This window comes from Hypanus sabinus, chromosome 7 (assembly GCF_030144855.1).
Source record: "Hypanus sabinus isolate sHypSab1 chromosome 7, sHypSab1.hap1, whole genome shotgun sequence".
NCBI classification, from domain to species: domain Eukaryota; kingdom Metazoa; phylum Chordata; class Chondrichthyes; order Myliobatiformes; family Dasyatidae; genus Hypanus; species Hypanus sabinus.
Window position 1 is genome coordinate 165,172,672 of NC_082712.1, and position 25,839 is coordinate 165,198,510.

A 25,839-nucleotide genomic window follows, 5' to 3' on the forward strand; every position below is an offset into this window, starting at 1 on the left:
TTTCCACCCAGAGAGTTGTGGATCTGTGGAATGCTCTGCCTCGGAAGGCATGGAGGCCAATTCTCTGGATGCTTCCAAGAAAGAGATAGATAGAGCTCTTAAAGATAGCGGAGTGAAGGGATATGGGGAGAAGGCAGGAACGGGGTACTGATTGTGGATGATCAGCCATGATCACAGTGAATGGCGGTGCTGGCTAGAAGGGCCGAATGGCCTACTCCTGCACCTACTGTCTGTAATCCTTCTGCAAGGTACCTGTTTACTGCTGATTTATGCGCTTGGGGGGAATTAGCTTTAATTGCTGATCTGCCAGTATCAGTGATCTGGCTGAACCTGCCCCAAAACCTGTGGTGAAAACAATGACAACAATGACACGTTCTGTGACATAATGTGCCTCTGGAGGGTGGAACAAGCTCTGCCCAGTGAGTTGGAAATGTTTTTATATCTGGCAATTAAAGCTTATAAAAATACTTAAATATTAGATCTATTTTTTTAAAAAAGCACTTAAAATACTTAAACATGAAAAATTCTGTGGATGCTGGAAATCCAAACTAACACACAAAATGCTAGAGGAACTCAGCAGTTCAGGCAGCACCTATGGAAATAAATAAAGAGTCAATGTTTCAGGCAGAGACCTTCCTTCAGACCTGAATAAGGGTCTTGGCCTGAAATGTTGACTGTTTATTAATTCCCCTGGATTCTGCCTGGCCTGCTTGGTTCCTCCGGTATTTTGTGTGTGTTGCTTAAAATACTTATTTTGTTAAAAAATGCCATGTGAATTTGGGGACCTAAGTAAATGCAAATTAACCAAGATTACCCTTGAGATCATTGTAATACAGATTACATAAGGATGGATTCCCCAGTGTACGTGGTGGAGAATTGCCCCAGGTTCAAAGTGAGCTCTTTGACCCCTTTCTTGACATCTCACGGTCTGACGTGGTAGCTTGTGTCAAGGCAAGATGCAACTAGTTGGAACCAATGAAGCAGCTCGACATAAAAGCAATACACTTCACCCAAGTCCCTACTTTGAGTTGCTGCTGTTATACTTGACTTGAATATTTGAATTACTCAAAAGAGAAAAAGGAGTTTGCTTCCTATTTTAATGCTCGTCTGTGAGAATGAAACCTATACGGTCTGACTCAGGTTGTAAACCCTTATAAACAATAAAAAGAGAGACATGTTGAGCCAAATTGTGCCTTCAGCATCTCTGCCTGTAGTGAAATTTAGTACATCCCTTGAGATACCTTTTGCAGTATGGTCATTAAGGAGTCAGGGGTTAACCTCCATTCTGGATGTTGTATCTAATGCACTGTCAGGATGAGTTCCGATGCTAATTAGTAAGATAACTTGACCACGAAATCGCTCCCAGCTTTCTGTCGCTGTCAGCCAATGAGGTGGAATGGAATGTATGACTCACACCGTTCCATTATTTATTATCCAGCTAAACATGATCTACACAAGGAGGTGAGGAGATAGAACAAGTTCTCCAACTAAAAATGGTCATTGCTGCAGCAGAAGAAAAGCATTAAGGGGAAGATAGTTGCTTTTGTGTTATTGAATCAGTTTAAGTCACTCAGGGCAGTGTGATCACCAAGCCCAGCTGACAGAGGAAAGCTCCAGATGTCCACCTTTTAATGCTGTTGCTTATCACTGCATGCAGCTTTAAGAGAACCAGTAATAAATATTACGAAGCAACTGGATTAAAATGGTTTTTCAGATGGTTCTGTTCTTTAGGAACGGAGATTCAGTTGCCTGTGCAAGCTACATGTCACTACGGTCCCATAGCGATTGGGTTGACTCTTGTCCTTAAATATCATTCCAAGTGGCCAAGCAAGACATTCAAGGATAGTAGAGGGGTGATTGAGAAGTTCGTGGCCTAAGGTAGAAGGAGTCAATTTTAGAAAACTTAGCACATTTATTTTTCAGCATCGTCCCCTCCTACATTTACACACTTAGTCCAGCGGTCGTGGAGCATACGGATCTTGGACCTCCAGAAAGTGCCCACAGCAGGGGTGATTGATACGTTTGTGGTCTAAGGTAGAAGGAGATGAGTTATACAGCTCTCGTTACATGCACATGCAGTTCAACTCTTTGAGTGATTATGCAGAAAGTTTGAAGTTAATAACTCATCTCCTTCTACCTTAGGCCCCAAACTCATCAATCACCCCTGCTGTGGACCACTTTTGGAGGTCCAAGACACCGACTTCTACAAAGGAGGGATCCGTATGCTCCATGAGTGCTGGACTAAGTGTGTAAATGTAGGAAAAATAAATGTGCTAGGTTTTCTAAAATTGACTCCTCCTACCTTAGGCCACAAACATCAATCACCCCTCATAGAGGGGCAGACATTTGATACCCATAAGGAGCAGAATTAGGCCATTCAGGTCATCTCTCCATTATGGCTGATTTATTTCTCTCTCAGTCCCATTTCCCTACCTTCTCCAATAGCCTCTGACTATTAGCCTGTGACTAATCAAGAACCTATCAACCTCTGCTTTAAATATATTCTGTTACTGTCCTCCGCAGCTGTCTGTAGCAATAAATTCCATTCACTTCCCGCTGCCTAAAGGAATTCCTCCTTGCCTCTGTTCTAAATAAATGTCCCTCTATACTGAGGCTGTGCCCTCTGGTCCTATACTTGCCCGCTATAGGAAACATGCTCCCTACATCCACTCTGTCTAGGCCTTTCAATATTCAATAGGTTAATGGGATTTCTCGCCTCTCCCATCACCATTCTTCTAAACTCAATCAAGAGTAAGCCCAGAGCCATTAAACAATCCTTGTATATTAACACTTTCTTTCCCAGAATCATTCTCATGAACCTCCTCTGGATCCTCTCCAATGCCAGCACATCTATTTTGTGCTCTGACCAATGCCTTATGACTCCTTAGCGTCACAACCTTGCTGTTGTATTCTAGTCCTCTTGAAATGAGTGCTTACCACTGCCTCATCCTGCAAGTTAACCTTTCAGAAATCCTGCAGAAGGACTTACAAGTTCCTTTGTACCTCAGATTTTTGAATTTTCTCCCCATTTAGAGAGTAGTCCACTCCTTTATTCCTTCTTTATTCCTTCTTGCCCATTCTGGCCAAGTCCTTCTGTAAATTTCCCTGCTTCCTCAATGCTACCTGCCCCTCCACCCATCTTTGTATAGTCTACAACTTGGCTACAAAGCCATCAATTCTGTCATCCAAATCCTTGACATATAAAATGAAAAGGAACAGTCCCAACACCAACCCGTGCAGTTGAACTCAGCAAATCGGGCAGCATCCGTTGAAATGAGCAGTCAACGTTTCGGGCCGAGACCCTTTGTCAGGACGGCAGTCAATGGATGCTGCCCGACCTGCTGAGTTCATCCAGCTTTTGTACGTGTTGATTTGACCACGGCATCTGCAGTGTACTTTGTGTTTACCAACTCGTGCAGAACACCTCTAGTCACTGGCAGCCAACTAGAAGAGGTCCCCTTTATTCCCACTCTTTGTCTCCTGCCAGTCAGCCAATCTTCTATCCAATTTTCCAGTTCTCCAAAACCATTCCAGAACCTAGTGATTCTTGAAAGGTCACTACTAATGCCTCCACAATATGTTCAACTACTTCTTTCAGCACCCTGGGGTGTAATCCATCTAGTCCAGGGGTCAGCAACCTTTACCACTGAAAGAGCCACTTGGACCCGTTTCCCACAGAAAAGAAAACACTGGGAGCCGCAAAACCCGTTTGACATTTAAAATGAAATAACACTGCATACAACGTTTTGTTTTGCCTTTATGCTATGTATAAACAAACTATAATGTGTTGCATTTATGAAATTGATGAACTCCTGCAGAGAAAACGAAATTACATTTCTGCATGCAACAAAAACATTTTGACCTCCGAAAAAAAGACGTTGGGTTGAAGGTTACTTTTAAGTAAAATACTCAACGTCTATTTGAGTCCTTCTTGTATTTATGAAAAACGCCAAACTTAAATTTGCCGCCAGCAGCAAACCAAAAATAACGTCAGCCAGCTGTCAACCTGAAAAATAAAAGGACTATTTCACTGAACAATGAAAACATATGAATATACGTAAAATAATAGGCAATTAAAATATTTATCATCCTTGTTCAGGTTGACTCACACCTGACAATGCAGTCGTATTCAGTAGGGATGGATCGATGCTTAGGGGAGTGACCGGGAAGGATAATGTGTTTTTTTCCTCTCTGAACTCACAGAAGCGTTTCCCAAACGATGTTTGCATTGCGATGATTGCAGAATGTAAATACTCCGAATTTATCATGTCGTGACCTTGTTTGAACTCTCTCAAATTGGGGAAGTGAGACAATGTGCCTTTCTGTAAATCTCTGGCAAGCACTGTCAACTTGCGCTCGAATGCCAAAACATCCTCCAACATGTGCAGGGCTGTACGTCCTTACCCCGTTGAAGAGCTGTGTTCAGCGTGTTCAGGTGCGCTGTCATGTCTACCATGAAGTGTAACTTTTCCAGCCACTCTGGCTGTTCCAGCTCAGGAAAGGTGAGCCCTTTGCTGCCCAGGAAAGTTTTCACTTCTTCCAGACACGCGACAAAGCATTTCAGCACCTCCCCTCTGGACAGCCAGCGATAAAAACACGTTGTAGCGGTGTGCTATACGCAGTCAGTAAACTGCAGTCAAAGATAGCTTTATTCGAACTAAACAGCCTTGCTTTTAAGCCTCCCTCAACCCGCCCCCCCATGGGCGCGGATGCTGCAAAAGACACGTACTCACAAACTCCCGTAGGCTATCTCCCTTAGCCTGAACGCTGGCTAATTGTGAGCCGGTTCGGATGTGTCAGGAAATGGGTCACCACAACGTCTTATTTAGATTGTACAAGATCACCATAATCTTCAAATTTAGATTTACATTTCAAAAACTAACAAACTAACATAAAATACATTTTAATTAAATACTGACCATGTAGCGGTGTACTACACGCAGCGCTAAAATTACGACACGGAGTCGGTAACTGCAGTCGAAGGAAAAAACTTTATTCGAAATCTTCAGCCTCACTTTTAAGCCTCCCTCAACCTGCCCCCCATGGCGCAGAGGCTCCAAAGCTCTGTGCTCGCAAACCCCCGTAGGCTATCTAATTGTGAGTCGGTTCGGATGTGCCAGGAAAAGGGTCGCCACAACCAATTATTTCCCAAAGCAACAGGGAGCCGCAGCACAGACGTAAAAGAGCCACATGTGGCTCCGGAGCCGCGGGTTGCCGACCCCCGATCTAGTCCTTTCAGCTTCCCAAGCAACTTAGAAATAGCAACTATACTCACTTCTGCTCTCTGACACTTTCAAATTCCCGTCATACTGCTAGTGTCTTCCACAGTGAAGACGGATGCCTCTCTTGTGTCATTTTCTAGCAGTCTGACATCCATTCTTGCCTCTCTTTTATTCTATATATCTAAAAAAATTCTTTTGTATCCTCTTTTATATTATTGGCTAGCTTACCTTCATATTTCATTTTTCTCTCTTTAATGCTTTTTTAGTTGCCTTCTGTTGATTTTTAAAAGCTTCCCAATCCTCTACTTCCCAGTAATTTTTTTTTGCTTGATTATATGACCTCGCTTTGGCTTTTATGCTGTTTTTGATTTTCCTTGTCAGCCATGATTGCCTCATCCTCCTTTTAGAATACTTATTCATCTCTGGCATGTATCTGTCTTGCGCCCTCTGAATTGCCCCCCAGAAACTCCAGCCATTGCTGTTTTGCCAACATCCTTGCTAGTGTCCCCTTCCAGTGAACTATGGCCAGTTCCTCTCTTGTACCTCTGTAGTTCCCTTTACTCCATCATAATACTGATCCATCTGATCTTCTCTTCTCCCTCTGGAACTGCAGAATGAATTCTGCATCCTAAGGGTTCTTTTACCTTAAACTCCCAAATCAAATTTGTTTCATTCCACAACACCCAGTTCAGAAGTGCCTTTCCCCTTGTTAACCACAAGCTCCTTTGAAAAACCATCTTGTGGTATTCCACAAATTTTCTCTCTCGTTTTCCAGTATCAACTTGATTTTCCAATCTGCCTGCATATTGAAATCACTCATGACAATCCACAGCATTGTCCTTTTAACATACCTTTCCTATCTCATAATTTTTATCCCACATCCTGGCTACTGTTCAGAGGCCTATATGTAACTCAGATCAGAATTTTTTTTTTACCCTTGCAGTTTCTTAACCCCATTGTACTTCTGATCCAATGTCAACACTTTCTAAGGATTTGACTTAATTTTTCATCAACAGAGCTTTCCCATCTCCTTCACTTACCTGCCTGTCTTTTCAATACAGTATGTATCTTTGGATGTTAAGCTCTTAATTGTGATCTTCTTTCAGCCACAACTCAGTGATGCCCACAGCGTTGTACCTGCCAAGCTCTAACTGTGCTTCAAGAGCATCTACCTTATTCCATATACTACATAAATTTCAAAAATAACACATTCAGTCCTGGATTCATATCGCTGCTGCATGCCTCTCCTCCGCCTTCTCTTCTGAGCCAGAGTTGGTGCCAGAGACCTGTTCACTGCAGCTTCTCCCCGGTAGTTTGTCTTCCCTAAAAGTATCCAAAGCTTTATACATTATTGAGGGGAATGGCCATAGGGGTATTCTGCACTGGCTAGCATTTCCCTTCCTTCTCCTGACAGTCACCCAGTTACCTGCCTCCTGCATCCCAGGGTTGACTTATCTCCCTGTAATTCCTATCCATCATGTCCTCATTCTTCCGAATGAGCCAAAGATTATCGAGTTGTATCCGGTTCCTGGACACAGTCTCTGTGGAGCTGCAGCTGAATGCACGTGGTGCAGATGTAGTTATCAGGGAGGCTGGACGTCTCCCAGAATTCCCACATCTCACACAAAGAACATAAAAGTAACGTTCTCACACATTCTCAGTGCACTAGCTATGTAGACAAAGAGGAAAAAAATACTTACAGAACCTTGCTTAGAACATCTGCCTGTGCTCCTGCATTGGAACAATGTCTCTCACTCATACTTCAAATTATTGCTCATTCCTGACAAGACTTGTTCTTTTCAAGGTGAAGGTGTCTCTGTACAGAGAAAACTCACAAGCCTAGGTATAACTTGAAAACCTGATTCACAGTATATCCTGATTTGGGAGCAGCTTCTTCCCCTCTGCCATCTGAATTCTGAATGCATATTGAGCCCAATGAACACTACCTCACAAATAAGAGAAAATCTGAAGAAGCTGGAAACCCAAGCAGCACACACAAAATACTGGAGGAACTCAGCAGGCCAGGCGGCATCTTTGGAAAAGGGTACAGTCTACGTTCTGGGCTGAAACCCTTCAATCCCGCTGAAGGATTTTTGCCCAAAACATTGACTGTATTCTTTTACTAGATGTTGCCTGGCCTGCTGAGTTCCTCCGGCATTTTGTGTGTGAACACTACCTCAGTACTTCTTTTGCACTACTTTGTTATTTTAACTTTTTAATATATATCTCTAAGTAACTTACTGCAGTTCACAGTTTTTATTATGTATTGCAATGTACTGCTGTTGGCTAACAACAGATTTCATGACTTCTGCTGGTGATATTAAACCTGTTACTGATTCTGAAATTGGTTGCACAGTTACTAAGATGGTTTTGTGTAATAACCCCTACCAGCGTACATGAAGGGTAAGTGCTTGCTTGGACATTACAGAAAGCTTTCCTGCTCCTTTGTTACACTGCCGTGAAATATTTCCACCTGTAAGGGCAAAAAAAAAGGATGTTATCTAAAATATGGTTGTATATGTAAACGAAAATAAAGTCTTCTTTGCCAGTTGCAACAGAAGTTTATGAAGCTTTCCTTGTTCTTTTCCCTTCCCAGTCCTCACATTACCATGGCGATGGATGGGGTGGAGATATTTACCAATTCTTCAGCGAGCCACCATGTTCTTCGTAAAACTTACTTGAGGACCGATCTTGTAAAGTCAGCTACCGCAAAGGTAAAACTGTGGGTAAAGAGGTATTTCCAAATGCCAATGGACTTTCAGCTGTACTATAAGAATTGCTTAAGGAAATATTTTAAATAGATTGCTCTGAGCAAATTTATTTGTTTATCATGTTGCTAGCCAGGTATCATACCACATCATAGTTTAAATTAAAGTTCATAGCTAAACTGTAATGTCACAGGAGTCATGATCTGGTGTGTGGCTTAATATCAGAGGAGATGAGTTTATAGCTTGAGCAACACACATAAAATGGTGAAGGAGCTCTGCAGGTCAGGCAGCATCTATGGAGAGGAATAACGAGTTGACATTTCGGGCTGAAACCATTCGATAGGACTGGAAAGGACTAAAAATGATTGGAAAAGGGAACTTAAGCTTACTTTACCTATCGAAAAATGGGAAAAAAATTCTTCAATTAGTTAACACATCCTCTATATGTGCTAAGCATTCATTGATACAGTTCAAAGTAGTGCACAGGGCCCATATGTCTAAGGATAAATTAGCTTGCTATTATTCTCATACAAGTCCAGTGTGTGATAGATGTCACTCTGAGACAGCCTCTTTAACCCATATGTATTGGTCATGTTCCTCTTTGAAAAAATATTGGGAAGATATCTTTGACATTATTTCAACTGTTTTGAATATTGATTTACAACTTCATCCTATTACTGCAATTTTTGGTTTAACCAATGATAGAACCACATCACTTGGCCTCTTCAGTGCATCAGATGATTGCATTTCTTACATTAATGGCAAAAAGATCTACTTTGCTGAATTGGAAAGAGATTAATCCTCCCACCACATTTAATTGGTTCTCTCAACCTATGTCATGTTTAAACTTAGCAAAAAATCAGAAGTGTTATATACGATCCATCCATTAAATTTGAAAAGACTTGGAGGCCTTTTATTCAACACTTTCATATGATGTGATCTGACCTTTTTCCAAACCTGTTCTCTTGTGTTGATATATGCAGGGAGGTTCGGAGTTGATGACACTCATGGTCCTTTCTTTTTTTTTGATGTTACAAACTGCCCATGTTTTTTTTTCTTTTTGGTTAGTATTATTTAGATCAGTTTTTTTTGGGAGGTATTTTTTTTCTTTTTGGATATGTTAATCCTTTCTCTTTATATATTCTACATTTGTACTTGAGCAATTTTGGGAGATTTATTACCTTTGTATTAACTGAATATATAGTTTATATATGTTAATCATTAGCAATGTAATCGCAATAATTGTGTAGCAATACTATATCTACTATTTTGATATTAATAAAAAGATTGGAAAAGAAAGATGGAAGAAGTCAGAATAAGAAGATGGGGGTGAGGGGAAGGAGTGCAAGCTACCAGGTGAAGCCGGGTGAGGGGGAAGGTAAATGGGTGGGAGAGGGAGGATGAGGTGAGAAGCTGGGAGGTGGTTGGTGGAAAAGGTAAAGGAATGAAGAAGAATCTGATAGGAGAGTGGACCATTGTAGAAAAGGTGGAAGGAACAGCACCAGAGGGAGGTGATAGGCAGGTGAGGAAGAGAGAAAAGGGTGGGGGGGTGGGGGGGGAGAGAGACAGAATGGGAATGGAAAAGGAGAAGGGGGAGGGGAGAGAAATGACCGGAAGTTGGAGAAATCGATGTTCATGCTACCCAGGTGGAACGCGAAGTGTTGCTTCTCCAATCTGAGAGTGGCCTCATAGCGACAGCAGAGGAGGCCATGTTCTGACTAATTTTCCTCTTCCATCCCTTCAGAATGGAGGAATATACCTCCTGGCTAACCAGAAAGGCTGTGACGGTGATCGCCTGTATTACGATGGCTGTGCTATGATTGGTGTAAATGGGCATATTGTGGCTCAAGGAACACAGTTTTCATTGGATGATGTGGTAAGCTATGAATAATGAAAAGACGCCTGGGGCTGACTCTTAGCACCACCTCTGAATATTCAAAAAGTACAAAGTTAGTTTCTTCAGAATTGGACATCAGTTGGAATCCATCCATCTCAATGAGGAGGAATTTCTTTGGCCACAGGGTGGTGAATCTGCAGAGTGGCTGTAGGGGCTAAGTCATTGGGTAATGAGGTTGATAGATTCTTGATTATTAGGAAGGAAAAGGTTACGGGGAGAAAGCAGGAGAATGGGATTAAGAGGGAAAATAAATCAGCCATGGCTCAATGGGTCAAATGACCCAGTTCTGCTCCTGTTGCTTATGGACCTTTCTCCAGAATTTTTTCTTCTTCTTTCTTTAGGAAATTCTAACAACCACTCAGGACTTGGAAGATGTAAGAACCTATCGCGTAGACAAGAGCAGCCAAAAATTAAAAATGGTTTGTAAATGAGTTTACCTCTGTGTTGAATTGTTTTAAAACTGTTTCCTTTTAGCAGGCTCGCTTGTCTCAGGATGTCCCAATACACATTAGGGTCAATGACTGTGGCTACGTTTGGATTGAATAAAATGCTGAGGTCATTTTGGCTGCTACAAGAGCCTGTACACAGCAAAAGTTCACAGTATGTTTATTATCTATCCTTAAAATTTGTCTCCTTACAGGCAGCCACAAAACAAAGAAACCCAGTAGAATCCATTAAATGAAAGAAGACCCTGAAATGCCTCTGAGAGAATGAGGCTGGGGAAAGAGCTACAGGGCACAAGAAAATCGTGGAGGAGTCAAACAGATATTTTCCAGTCTTTGCAGTAGAAGATAGCATGAAAATCCCATTATTATTGAATAACTCTGGGGAGGAATTAAATTGCACAAGTATCACTTCAGAAATACAATTGGACAAGATCATGGGGCTGAAGGATGATAAATTCCCTGGCCTGGACAGCTTGTGTCCTCGGAGCCTAAGCAAAGTGATTATTTTGTGGATGAATTAATTACAATCTTACAAACATCCTTAGATTCTGGACAAATACAAGAGAAATAGGAAAGGTGCCAATGCAATATGCCTATTTAAAAAGGGAAGGAGACAAAAAGCTGGCAACTATAGACCAATTAGGTAAGATTTGATGTAGAAAAAATGTAAGAACACTTACAAAGTCATAATCAAGTGAAGTCGTTAACCTCATTAGAGGAAAACCATTTCAGACAAATTTATTGGAGTTCTTTTAAGGACTCAACAAATATGGACATGATGGAATTAATTATATTTGGACTTCCAGAAGCACTTGACAAGGTGCCTCACAAATTCTCATGAACCTCATGGTCTTGGAAATTGAACTCAGAATTTTTTTTGTGACTTAGAAGACCAGCTTTTAATATGAAAAGAAAGCAAAGGTTAGTTAAAGGCCGGTGAATTCAGAATTGAGCAAAGGAAAATGAAGTAATGGTAAAGAGAGAAAATAAATACAAAGGCAGATTAGCAAGTAATATAATAATAAATAATTGGCAAAAATAGAGGACTAACTAACTGGCAGGAAGCATCGAGTAGGGACCAGGAAATCATTTTCCATTCAGCAGCTGGTGACCATGTGGCTAAGTGCTGGAATCACAAATGATTACAACATTAGTGACTTGGAGGTACGAACTAAAGAAGAAGCCAAATTTGTAAATGTCACAAAAGATGATGTAAAGATCAGCTGAGAGGAGAGTACAGAAGTTTACAAGAGATATTGATGGGTTAATAGAGCTACTGTCTCATGGGAGAGACCTGGGTCCAATCTTCTCTGTATGTTGAGTTTGCTCGTTTTCCATGTGACCACATGGAATTTGTCCGGCTGCCCCAGTTTTCTTCCACATGTCGAAGCTCTGCAGTTTGCTAGGTTAATTTGCCATTGAAAGTTGCACGAAATGTACAGGTGGGTGGTAGGTTATGCAGGAAATCAATGAGAATATGAGGGTATAAATCATGGGATTAACATAAGATTAGCAAAAACAGATGGGTAAGGGCCGACTCAGTGGGTTGAAGGGTCTGTTCCTGTATCCTTCCCCTTGCCTCCTCCACATCTCCCCCTCGACCCCCTCTTATCCTCCCACCCTCCTTCTCTTCTTACCCTGATTCCACTATCAGCCTTTATCACCAAGGCAAACTGATCTGATCTCTTAAAGATGCTGAATTAGCAATAGTTTGAATGAGAATGGTCACCCTCAGTTCTCCTTATCAGTGTTCCTCGTGCCCGAGTATGATCTCTGTCCTTCCTGACCGTTAACCAGTTCTCCATTTATGCCCATTACTTATTATGATTATCTCCTCTCGTTACCATTTGACTCGCTAAACATTTTTTTTGTGAAGAGTGAAACAAGGTAGATATTGAACTGAAAGTGTAAAGAGGTGTTTGTATGAATTCTAAGATTCATTTCTGATATTGTATTTCATTGGATAATGGAACTGAATTCCAGAAATGGCCTTGGATGAATATCTGTCTGAATTGTGAATTCACCTTAAGCAGCAAAGGATGGAATTCAGTGCTGTTCTCTATAATCAACATTAACAGGACTCCACGGTAGGCGATGTTGGATCAAGATAACTATATAAAACAGATTGGATTTGTTTGGCAGCTCATAGTAGGAAACAGGAAATAGTAAATTGATAGAAGTGAGTAGTAATTCTTGGCTCTGTAGCACAGCAGAGAGAGAGAGGGAGATGGGGCGAGGGCTGTGTATGTGTGATAAAGGTGACTCCTACTGGGTTGGTTCCAGGTAGTGAAAGTCTGTAACAGGCTCAGCCGTCCTAAGTCACAAACTAGGTATGGGTGAACTCTAGTAAACTCGTGCCTGGAGGACTGGCTTAGCAACAACTTCATAAGACTCCAGGACAGAAGTGTGCCATTATACATGTATGGTAATGGCAGAACTGTAAACGGCTTGTGTAGAACATAGGTTTGTTTATTCACATATTTAGATACAGTGTGGAGGAGGCCCTTCTGGCCCTTTGAGCCACACAGCCCCTCGGCCCCCGATTTAACCCCAGCCTAATCACAGGACAATTCACACAGCCCCTCGGCCCCCGATTTAACCCCAGCCTAATCACAGGACAATTCACACAGCCCCTCGGCCCCCGATTTAACCCCAGCCTAATCACAGGACAATTCACACAGCCCCTCGGCCCCCGATTTAACCCCAGCCTAATCACAGGACAATTCACACCGCCCCTCGGCCCCCGATTTAACCCCAGCCTAATCACAGGACAATTCACACCGCCCCTCGGCCCCCGATTTAACCCCAGCCTAATCACAGGACAATTCACACCGCCCCTCGGCCCCCGATTTAACCCCAGCCTAATCACAGGACAATTCACACAGCCCCTCGGCCCCCGATTTAACCCCAGCCTTATCACAGGACAATTCACACAGCCCCTCGGCCCCCGATTTAACCCCAGCCTAATCACAGGACAATTCACACAGCCCCTCGGCCACCGATTTAACCCCAGCCTAATCACAGGACAATTCACACCGCCCCTCGGCCCTTGATTTAACCCCAGCCTAATCACAGGACAATTCACACAGCCCCTCGGCCCCCGATTTAACCCCAGCCTAATCACAGGACAATTCACACAGCCCCTCGGCCCCCGATTTAACCCCAGCCTAATCACAGGACAATTCACACAGCCCCTCGGCCCCCGATTTAACCCCAGCCTAATCACAGGACAATTCACACCGCCCCTCGGCCCCCGATTTAACCCCAGCCTAATCACAGGACAATTCACACAGCCCCTCAGCCCCCGATTTAACCCCAGCCTAATCACAGGACAATTCACACCGCCCCTCGGCCCCCGATTTAACCCCAGCCTAATCACAGGACAATTCACACAGCCCCTCGGCCCCCGATTTAACCCCAGCCTAATCACAGGACAATTCACACCGCCCCTCGGCCCCCGATTTAACCCCAGCCTAATCACAGGACAATTCACACCGCCCCTCGGCCCCCGATTTAACCCCAGCCTAATCACAGGACAATTCACACCGCCCCTCGGCCCCCGATTTAACCCCAGCCTAATCACAGGACAATTCACACAGCCCCTCGGCCCCCGATTTAACCCCAGCCTTATCACAGGACAATTCACACAGCCCCTCGGCCCCCGATTTAACCCCAGCCTAATCACAGGACAATTCACACAGCCCCTCGGCCCCCGATTTAACCCCAGCCTAATCACAGGACAATTCACATCGCCCCTCGGCCCCCGATTTAACCCCAGCCTAATCACAGGACAATTCACACAGCCCCTCGGCCCTTGATTTAACCCCAGCCTAATCACAGGACAATTCACACAGCCCCTCGGCCCCCGATTTAACCCCAGCCTAATCACAGGACAATTCACACCGCCCCTCGGCCCCCGATTTAACCCCAGCCTAATCACAGGACAATTCACACAGCCCCTCGGCCCCCGATTTAACCCCAGCCTAATCACAGGACAATTCACCCCGCCCCTCGGCCCCCGATTTAACCCCAGCCTAATCACAGGACAATTCACACAGCCCCTCGGCCCCCGATTTAACCCCAGCCTAATCACAGGACAATTCACACCGCCCCTCGGCCCCCGATTTAACCCCAGCCTAATCACAGGACAATTCACACAGCCCCTCGGCCCCCGATTTAACCCCAGCCTTATCAAAGGACAATTCACACCACCCCTTGACCCCCGATTTAACCCCAGCCTAATCAAAGGACAATTTACACTGCCCCTCGGCCCCCGATTTAACCCCAGCCTTATCAAAGGACAATTCACACCACCCCTTGACCCCCGATTTAACCCCAGCCTAATCAAAGGACAATTTACACTGCCCCTCGGCCCCCGATTTAACCCCAGCCTTATCAAAGGACAATTCACACCACCCCTTGACCCCCGATTTAACCCCAGCCTTATCAAAGGACAATTCACACCGCCCCTTGACCCCCGATTTAACCCCAGCCTAATCACAGGACAATTCACACTACCCCTTGACTCCTGATTTAACCCCCCAGCCCAGTTACTGGACAATTCACAATGACCAATTAATCTAGCAGCTGTTATGTCTTTGTACTGTAGAAGCAAACCAGAGAACCCAGAGGAAACCGCCCCCAGTCACGGGAGAGAACAGACGGACTCTTTACAGACAGCGGCGGGAATTGAACCCGGGAACTGTACTGTGTGTATACACGGTGCATGTGGGGTAAAGATAGTGAGGGTAAATTAGAGTAAGATATAGTAGAGTTGGTGCGATCACTCGAGTCAGTTACGATGTTCTTAGGGTTGTCTTGATAGATCCTCAAGTGGCTGCGGAAGCCGATCTGGGATCCACACAATCTGCTGTAACATGGACAAGAGTAAGAAGTTGGGTCTTTTGGTTGTTGAGTTTCTCCTTTTGCTGCTGTCGCTTGAGAAATGTAATATAGAAATACTGAAAACTTTGGATCAGGGAGCATTTGGACCAGGCCGGGTGACTCCCCTGTTGATGTCAGCTTGTAATAAAGGGAAAGTTCGTTTTGAAGTTGAACCCCAGACTCCGTGAGAGTTCTTTGTCAACTGGATACACAGTTCTGTTGAAATTAATGTGCTTGATTCTTGAGCGTGTTAAATGAGAAATTCCATCTGTCTCATCACTGGCTCTTCTCGTGGGAGTTTTGTCTCATTTTACTGGCAGCTGTCCTGCTTGTATCTTCACTTGCACGTTTTTCTGAATCTCAGAATTAAACCAGTCCTGTGAATTGTATTCCAAACAGGCAAATGAAGTATATCCTCGAGTGAATGTCAGCTTCACACTGTCCTCGGCTGATGATGTCTACCTGCCCTCAGTTCAGCCGATTCAGATCCGATACCATACTCCTGAGGAAGAAATCAGGTGCATTTCAGCTTTCCAATTTTGACTTTACAGAAGTGAACTATGGTAACTTGTACAGCTAATATTTCCCTCAAAGGAAATACTCATGGTCACAGCTGTGGGTTGAGAGGGGTAAGAAATCGGCCATGCTGGAATGGCGAGGCAGACTCGATTGGCTGAATTCTGCTCCTACATCTTACGGTTTGCGGAGAAAAAGCATTGGGGTAGGGTGGCAGTTGGGACACTGTGGAGATCTTGCAGCTTGCAGATAGTGGGTGACACTCCGCTAGATTGGATTGGGCTGAACGATACTGAGTATGCCTGGACTTTTGAAGCCCTGACGAAGGGTCTCGGCCTGAAACGTCGACAGCGCTTCTCTCTGTAGATGCTGCCTGGCCTGCTGCGTTCCACCAGCATTTTGTGTACATTGTTGTTTGAATTCCCAGCATCTGCAGATTTCCTTGTGTTTTCACTTTTGTGTTTTTTTTTGCCATTTGTGTGATTTTTTTTTGCACATGGGGGGGGTTGATGTTTTTCTTTGAATAGTTACAATAGTTGTATTTGTTCTTCAGCTGTGTGCGGGAGGACGATCCTCAGGGTTGTGTACTGAATGCATACTTTAACAGTAGATGTACTCTGAATCTTTGAGATACGGAAAGCACAGTAATCTGATTGTTGGATTCTTTGATTCCATAAAGATATGTGGAATTTCTGTTTTGTGAAAGTGGCAATAACTTTAAAAAAAATTATGTCTACAACTTGGACTCTGGAGCATGCAATAGCTAATCTTTCTCAGACTTCATATAAACACAGGGCCCAACCAAAGTATGAAATGAGAGAGAATTTGGTTCTTTTCTTGAATTGTAATGTGTAGAACATGTCCAGAATTCATGGGAAAAGGAGGAAGCTTCTCAAACCTGTCTTGCCATTTACCACATCCCCTTTTACACTCCCAATTATAAAGGCTGAAAGTTTCAAAGCAGAACTACTATTCAATAAACTCTTTTGCATAATTAAAGGTTTTGGATTTCTATTCTGACTGCTGCCGTTACTAAACCTCAAGGGGTTAAAAATTCACAAACGTTGGCAAGTTGTCAAAATTGCAGATGAACACATCGCCTCCCAACCAGGAGGGTAGTGTAGTGGTTAGAATGACGATTTACGGTACAGGCGATCCGGGTTAATTTCCTAATGCTGCCCGTAAGAGTTTGTATGTTCACCCCCTGATTAAGTGGGTTTCCTCCGGGTGCTCCAGTTCCCTCCCACAGTCCAAAGGCTGAAGCAGTTGATAGGTTAATTGGTCATTGTAAATTGTCCCATGATTAGGCTGGGATTAAATTGGAGGGTTGCTGTTTGGTGTGCCTTGAAGGGCTGAAAGGGCCTATTCCACACTGTATCTCACTCAATCAATCAGTAAATAAATAGAATATTATTGCTGTGAGACATCTTTACTCCTGTGACCTCTTGTGTTTATGAATTGGAGATTGACACTTGGATGTGTGAGTTGTTTAGAGGGAGAGAGAAATCCACAGGATTTAAACTTTATAATTGTGAAGATACATTCAGAGCCCCTTTATAAGACCAAAAAGGATTGGGAAAGAGAGCTTAACCTTACTATTCCTAGTGAGAATTGGGATAGAATTCTTCAATTAGTTAATACATCATCGATATGTGCCTAACATTCATTAATACAATTTAAGGTCGTACATAGGGCCCATATATCTAAGGATAAATTAGCTCATTTTTACTCGTTTATAAATCCTATTTGTGATGGATGTCAATCGGAAATCTCGTCTTTAACATATGTTTTGGTCATGTCCGCTTTTGGAAAAATATTGGAAAGATATTTTTGATATTATTTCTGCGGTTTTGAATATTGATTTACAACCTCATCGTATTACCGCAATTTTTGGTTTACCAATGATGGACCCACTGCATTTATCTTCTTCTGCCCGTCGAATGATTGCATTTCTAACTCTGATGGCTAGAAGATCTATATTGTTGAATTGGAAGGAAATTAACCCTCCCACTGTATTTAATTGGTTCTCTCAAACTATGTTATGTTTAAATTTAGAAAAAATTAGAAGTGGTGTTTTTGATACTTCTATTAAATTTGAAAAGATATGGAGACCATTTATTCAACATTTTCATATGATGTAATATGACCCCGTTCCAAGTTCATTTGACTTTACAGCTTTTAGCTTATGTATGTTGAGAGGACAGGAAGTGATGGTATTGATGATTATTTATTCTTGTGAGATATTATAAACAGCCCTTTTTTTTCTCCCAATGTTTCTTTTTTCTTTTTTTTTGTTTCTTTTTTCTTCTTTATTAGGCATTAGATTAGTAGATTAGTTAATTTTGCATTATATATTTTTTTTCTTTTTTCTGTTTTTTTTATATCATATATTATGAAATATCTAGACTTACCATGTTCATACATATACTGTATGATTTATGTCTTGGTAAACCCATTTATACTGTAACTATTGTTTATGTCTTTTTTCATCTGTAATGGAATTTGTATGTTTTGTAATTTTTTTTATTAATATATCGTTTGTATTTTGTCCACATTATTATTAATAATAATAAAAAGATTGAGAAAGAAAGGATTTAGAGGAGCCAATTTGTAGAGAGATCTCAGACTATTGTAAGAAACTCAAGTTCAAGTTTAATTGTCATTCAACCATACATGAATACAGTCAAATGAAATAGCGTTATTCTGGTCCCAAGGTGCAAAACATAGCACCAACAGTCACACACAGCTCAAGGTACATATAGCACATACGATAGCAAGTGCTTATATCAGTAGAGTACAGTCACACAAACAAAATAGCCCACAACCTGGAGTCTATGAATGTTGCAGCAGTCTGCAATTGAACACGATATGGCTTGTCTTCTGCTGAGTGAACACTGGCAGAAGACCAGCAGACTTCAGCTGGGACTTCAGCCAACTCTGATGCCACTCTCTCGACTGCAGCTTGAGTTGTCAGAATAGGTGATTTTAGCTTTACACGTATTGACTGGGATTTCCATATGGTAAAAAGGCTGGATGGGAAAGAGTTTGTCAAATGTCTTCAGGAAAGTTTCCTCAATCTGTACATAGAAGTCCCAATGAGAGAGAGTGGGATACTCGATCTCCTATTGGGGAATGAGACAGAGCAGGTGACAGAAGTTTGTGAAGGGGAAAACTTTGCATCTCGTGATCATAATTTTATTAGTTTCAAGGTAATTACGGAAAAGGATAGGTCTGGTCCTCTGGTAGAGATTCTAAGTTGAAGAAAGGCCAATTTTGATGATATCACAAAGGACCTGGCAAGTGTGGATTGGGACAGGTTGTTTTCTGGAAAAGGTGTACTTGCTAAGTGGGATGCCTTCAGAAGAGAAATTTTGAGAGTACGAAGTTTCTGCGTTCCTGGCAGGAAAAAAATGGGAGGATAACAGGTTTAGAGAACCTTGGTTTTTGAGAGATATTGAGGCGCTGTTTAGGAAAAAGGAGGAGTTGCATAATAGGTAGAGGCAGGAAGGGGCAAATGAGGTACTTAAGCAGTGTAAGAAATGCAAGAGAACACTGAGGAAGGAAATCAGGAGGGCTGAAAGAAGACATGAGGTTACTCTAGCAGACAAGGTGAAGGAGAATCACAACGGCTTCTATAGATATTTTAAGAGCAAAAGGATAGCAAAGGACAAAATTGAACCTCTGGGAGATCGGAGTGGTAATCTATCCCTGGAGCCAAAAGAGATGGGGAGATCTTAAATGAATCTTTTGCATCACTATTTACTCAGAATCGAACCTGAAAAACAAACGCACACGCACACGCACGCGCACGCGCACGCGCACACACACACACACACACACACACACACACACACACACACACACACACACACACACACACACACACACACACACACACACACACACACACACACACACACACACACACACACACACACACACACACACACACACACACACACACACACACACACACGCACAATGCTGGAGGAACTCAGCTGGATTGGTAGCCCACGTCCTAATGAAGGGTCTTGGCCCAAAATATTGACTTTCTCTCCTGAGACACTGCCTGACCTGCTGAGTTCCTACAGCATTTTGTAGGTGCTACTCTGAATATGCAGCATTTGCGGTGTGTGTGATGACAGAGGAAAGTGATTTTCCGTTTTACAGTGCCTGGGAAGTGGAATGCCTTGCCAGTGTGGGAAGGCAGGCACATTCACTGCTCAGTGGTAGCATTCATGAGGGAGTTAATGAATACCTGTAAGGAAAGAACTTGAATTGCTGAGAGGAGAGAAGCTAACTTGATTGTCCCCATATAGAGCCAATGGGCATATGATGAGCCAAATAACCTTTATTCACGCTATAATCATTCAGTAATTATGGGGTTAGTATTGAAAAGTGGCAGTGATATAAAACATCTGCAAGGATTTTGTTGAATAGCAGAGTGGGCTTACGATACAAATGGCCCACCCCTGATTCATCTGTTCTTTTATTTGTGAAGAAGAAACACGTGATTTATTGTTCTTTGACATTTATTCCTGTTTTCTTTAGCCTTGGACCTGCCTGTTGGCTGTGGGATTATCTCCGACGTAGCTCACAGGTAAGTCAATGTCAGAACCAAGGTGAGGTATCAGGTATGAATGGAGGCATTTTCAACCAAATTGGCAGGAGACTTGGCATTGAACAACTCGCTTAATCTCGCTGTAAGTTGAAGAGGGATTTTGTAAAAGGGTCACATTATGTACTGAAGACTGGCAACTTGGGATTCCTTGTAGCTTCCTGTGACAAAAACATGATAAATTGGATTATGCCGTGATTTGGCACTCATCCCCCATTTGAGTGACTGCATTGTGCTGGTGGTCATTGATATGGCTGACTGGCCATTTCCTTGTGTGAGAGAGAGGGAGAGTTAACTCTTTGAGTTACTTTGAGAGGTTATTTCAGTGTGTGTGTGTTTCAGAGGAGTTTAGGCTGAAGTGAGTGTGAGGTATTACTGCCAAAGATGAAACCATGGAAATTAGATTTAATCCTCTTGCATGGCAATTTTAAAATTTGGTTACCAGTTGGATTTTTAAGTATTCCAAGGCTTGCAGATGCTGGAAATCTAAACAAGTGTGTTGTACTTGTTTGGATTTTCAGCATCAGGTTTTCTCTTGTTTGTGATTGGGCTACTACACTGCAAAGTCTCTTCCAGGGATGCCTTCCCTGAAGAAGCTTAAATATTTTAGTTACATGTCAGCTTTAATGACAACTGATCATTTTGTTTCCCATCATTTTTCATATTTTCGTATTGATAGGGGATGTTGGCCCATCAAATTTATGCTGACTCTAATCCCATCACTCATTTACTTGTTTTGATAAAACAGGAGCAGAATTAGGCCATTCGGCCTGTCGAGTCTGCTGCACCATTCCATCATGGCTGATTTATTCTCCCTCTCAGGCCCATTCCCCTGCCTTCTCCCTATAACCTTTGATGCCCTGACCAATCAAGAACCTATCACCCTCCATTACAAGAGCAAACGACGTAGGAGAGGAATGAGCCCATCAATTTAGGCCACTCAGCCCATCACCCTGGACATAGCCTCTTCTCATTACTACCATCAGGAGAGAGATACAGGAGCCTGAAGGCGTACACTCAACGATTCAGGAATAGCTTCTTCTCTGCCATCAGATTTCTGAATGGACGTTGAACCTGTGGACACTACCTCACCACTTTTTTTTTGTTCTTTTTGCACAAATTTAACTTTTTAAATGTAACCCCCGGGTTGCCTCAGGCTCGCTCAGCTTATTCTCGTCTAGGGGGAGCAGCCTTCGGCCCCGCCAAACTGGGTAATCAGCTGGTGTGGATGCTGTGTGATGTCCCCGCCTCGCCTGAAATAAACAGACAGTACACCATATGCGATTAACTGAGTACAATTTATAAAGGTTACTATAAGTGATTAATAACGATATAGTATATAAGAGAAAAAAATAAAGAAAAGGCGCCAAACTTATCAAAGTCCAAACCACTTCGTGCACAACCGTTGGAGCTCAATTACTGAAGTCTTCTGGCCACCATCCGATCCCCTCCGAACTCCTCGACTCGCAGCTCAGGACCCTCCGAAGTGGTCAACCAAGCACTTCTAGCTTCATCCCCCCTCCTCGGAGTACCTCCGGGCCTCGGACCCCCGCTTGGGGTCCGTTCCTCACCCAGCTCACAGCATTGCATCCTCTCTCTTGAACCCCTCACGCCGATCTGCCCAAAAGCCCGTCAACAAAAGTTTACAGACTCAGAAGAAAGAACATTAATCCCTATTTGGTTTACAAAGGAATACCATTCTCGTTATCAGTAAATTTTAACAAACAAGCTTCCAGCACTCTCTCGCAACAAAGAAACATTCCTGCTTTTAACAAAACAAAGAAACCCTTTTCCAACAGTAACAAAGAAAAAAGAAGAAACCCCCTTTACATAAATATATATAATTAACAAATTTCACAACACATGTGGGTGATATTAAACCTGATTCTGATCAATTCTCTCTCATTTGTCTGACCTTAATTCCTCACCCAAGAACTTAAGGAATAACCAGTTGACCTACTAGCCCACGTGCCTTTGGGGTTTGGGAGGAAACAGAGCATTCAGGGAATACTTGTATGGTTACAGGAAAAGTGTGCAGACCCCGCATAGACTGCAGCAGAAGTTACGATTAAACCCTCCCGAGAGCTACTGGCACTCACTGGGGCACAATGCGTGCCCGATTACTGTTGTAATATGAGCCAGTGATGCCTCTGTGCACAGCAAATTTCCCCATCGAGCAACATGATAACTTCCCGATAATTCCACATGTTTGGATCACACACAGGCCCACAAAAATACCATGAGATGATGACCACACTTCCAAACAATCTGGCCATTTGGTCCTTCATGTATATCCTGCCCCTTTTGTGGAAGTATTCCTTTTCCCACATTAGTGTCGCCCATTACCTCCACTCAGAACTGGAGCAGATGCACGTCCTCCCTGACCCCGAGGGATGATCGGAAGGAAAAGATGAAGATGAAGTGCGGAGGAGCTTTACAAAGATGTGGCCTGGATTGGGGAGCATGCCTTATGAGAATAGGTTGAGAGGTTGAGTGAACTTGGCGGAGGATGAGAGGTGACCTGATCAAGATGTACAAGATAATGAGAGGCATTGATCGTGTGGATAGTCAGAGGCTTTTTCCCGGGGCTGAAATGGCTAGCACGAGAGGGCACAGTTTTAAGATGCTTGGAAGCAGGTACAGAGGAGATGTCAGGGGTAAGTTTTTTTTTTAAACGCAGCAAGTGATGAGTGCGTGGAAAGGGCTGCCGGTGATGGTGGAGGCATATATGATAGTGTCTTTTAAGAGACTCCTGGATAGGAACATGGAGCTTAGAAGAATAGAGGGCTATGGGTAACCCTGGTAATGTCGAAAGTAAGGACATGTTCAGCACAGCATTGTGGGCTGAAGGGCCTGTATTGTGCTGTCGGTTTTCTATGTTTCCTGATGTTCAGGATGTATTTATTCTCTACTATAAGCTAGGAAGTTTTTAACATAAAAATCTGTTTGCAAATAAAACAGCTTCAGAAATGGAGAGCATAAATTTACATTAGGCTCTTTTTAGTGGGTGCAGAATAAATGCACAAGTTTAAACATACTCCTAACATGTTTGCTAACTGTGGGAATAGTGAGAAGCAATTTTTTTGCTCTTACTCCCTGCATGCCCTGTTAATGTGCAAACATTTTCGTATTTTTTAGACAGAGCACACTAATGTGACAGCCACTGATAGCCCTGTCCTGAAGAATTGAGACTGTGGAGTTCAGAGCTGTGCCCAGCAACACACACAAAATGCTGGTGGAACGCAGCAGGTCAGGCAGCATCTATAGGGAGAAGCGCTGTCGATGCTGCCTGACCTGCTGCGTTCCACCAGCACCTTGAGTGTGTTGCTTGAATTTCCAGCATCTGCAGATCTCCTCGTGTTATGACAATTCCAGTACCACGTTCAGTATTTTCCCACTCTGACCGTTCACAAAGTGTGTAGTTGAACATGTTGCCTCTTGTTACGGAGCACCTGTGAAAGTGTTTAGGTTTTAGCTGATATGTTACAGGTTTTCGGGAGTGGATCAGCACTTTCCAACCTCTGGGCATACTCCATTGATTATAGTTGTGGATTGCTTGATATGCAAATGATACACCAATGTATGTTTTGATATGCAGTATTGTCCAGAAGTCTTGGACATCTATATACTGTAGCTAGGGTGCCTAAGACTTTTGCACAGTACTGTACACGTGTTAAGTAAATTTGAATCTTGAATCTGGAGTTTAATACAGACAAGTGCGAGGTTTTGCACTTTGGTAGGACCAGTCTGGGTAGGTCTTACACTGTTAATGCTAGGACACTGAGGAATGTGGTATCAAAAACGGATCTGGAATTACGGGTCCATAATCTGTTGAAAGTGGCATCACAGGTAGATAGGGTCGTGAAGAAAGCATTGGCCTTCGTAAATCAGTATTGAGTACAGGTGATGGGATATTTTGTTGAAGTTGCATAAGATGATGGTGAGGCCTAATTTGGAATATTGTGTGCAGTTTTGGTCACCTGTCTACAGGAAAGATGTAAACAAGGTTGACAGAGAACAGAGAACATTTGGAAGAATCTGACTGGAGGGTCTGAGTTATAAGGAAAGATTGAATAGGTTAAGATGTTATTCCATAGAATGTAGAAGATTGAGGGGAGATTTGATAGAGGTATACCAAATTCTGAGGGTACAGATAGGGTAAATGCAAGTGAGCTTTTTCCACTGAGGTAGGGTGGGACTCCAACTAGAGGTTATGGGTTCAGGGTGGAAGGTGAAAAGTTTAAGTGGAACATGAGGGGGAACTTCTTCACTTAGAGGGTTGTGAGAGTGTGGAGTGAGCTGCCAGCAAAAGTGGTGCATGCAAGTTTGATTTCAATGTTTAAGAGAAGTTTTGATAGGTACATTGATGGTAGGGGTATGGTCTCAATGCAGGTTGATGGGAGTAGGCAATTTGAATGGTTTCAGCATAGACTAAATGGGCTGAAGGGCCTATTTCTGTACTGTTCTCTGTGACTGAGCTTTGTATTAGCTCAGCAGTATTAAGAGTTATTTGGTAACTGGAAAGATATAATATATAGAACTATGCAAAAGTCTTGGGTACCCTAACTATATATATGTGCCTAAGATTTTTGCACAGTACTTTAGATGTGATAAATAAATTTGAATCTTGATCCTCCATTGGGAGTGTGTTCCTGTTTTTTCCATCAGGATAGAACGACTGGGTGTGTGAGCTGATGTGATTTAATTCCTTGGTGCGGTGTTTGGATGTGAATATTTAATACCACAGCGCCTCCTTGTGTTGCGTGTGTTTAATTGCACCCTGAGATTTTCAAATGTTAGTTTATGCGCATCATATGCTTTATGAAGCTTCTCTGAGAGGATCTTTGTTGTAAAATACCCCCTCTACACTCAGTGGCCACTTTATTAGGTACAGGAGATGCCTAATAAAGGGGCCACTGAGTGTGTGTTTGTGGTCTTCTGCTGTAACTTCAAGGTTTGACATGTGCGTTCAGACATATTCTTCTGCACATCACTGTTGTAAAGTGTAGTTCAGAATCAGGTTTAATATCACTGGCATGTAACGTCATATTTGTTGTTTTGCAGCAGTACATGGCAATGCATAACACTAAAAATATAAATTACAGAAAGAAATATATATAAAATTAAATTCAATAAGTAGCCCAAAATATAGTGAGGTAATGTACATGGGTTCATGGTCTGGTCAGAGGGGAAGAATCTGTTGAGTGTGTGTCTTCAGGCCCCTGTACCACCAGCTTGTTGGTAGCAATGAGAAGTGGGCACGTCCCAGATGATGGGTGTCCTTAATGATGGATGCCGCATTTTTGAGGTGTCCTGGATGCTGGAGAGGCAAGCATCCATGACGGATCTGGCTGAGTTACAACTTTCTGCAGCTTTTTCCAATTCTATGCAGAAGCTGCTCCAAACCAGACGGTGATACATCCAGTTAGAACGCTCTCCATAGTACATTTGTAGAAATTTGTGAGAGACTTTGATGACAAACCTAGTCTCCCCAAACTCCTAATGAAATATACCCACTATTGTGCCTTCTTTGTAATTGCATCTTTAT

The 25,839-nt window shown here is 42.7% G+C and overlaps 1 protein-coding gene across 1 annotated transcript in view; it reads left to right on the top strand.

The window, feature by feature from the left end:
* The window catches only part of nadsyn1 (NAD synthetase 1), an 83,159-nt gene that overhangs the window by 39,451 nt on the left and 17,869 nt on the right, over positions 1–25,839 (top strand). Inside the window, exons 8-12 of the mRNA XM_059976044.1 lie at positions 7,819–7,936; positions 9,675–9,806; positions 10,169–10,246; positions 15,557–15,675; positions 20,225–20,273. Of these exons, the coding sequence (XP_059832027.1) occupies positions 7,819–7,936; positions 9,675–9,806; positions 10,169–10,246; positions 15,557–15,675; positions 20,225–20,273 (496 nt within the window). The remainder of the gene's footprint in view (positions 1–7,818; positions 7,937–9,674; positions 9,807–10,168; positions 10,247–15,556; positions 15,676–20,224; positions 20,274–25,839) is intronic.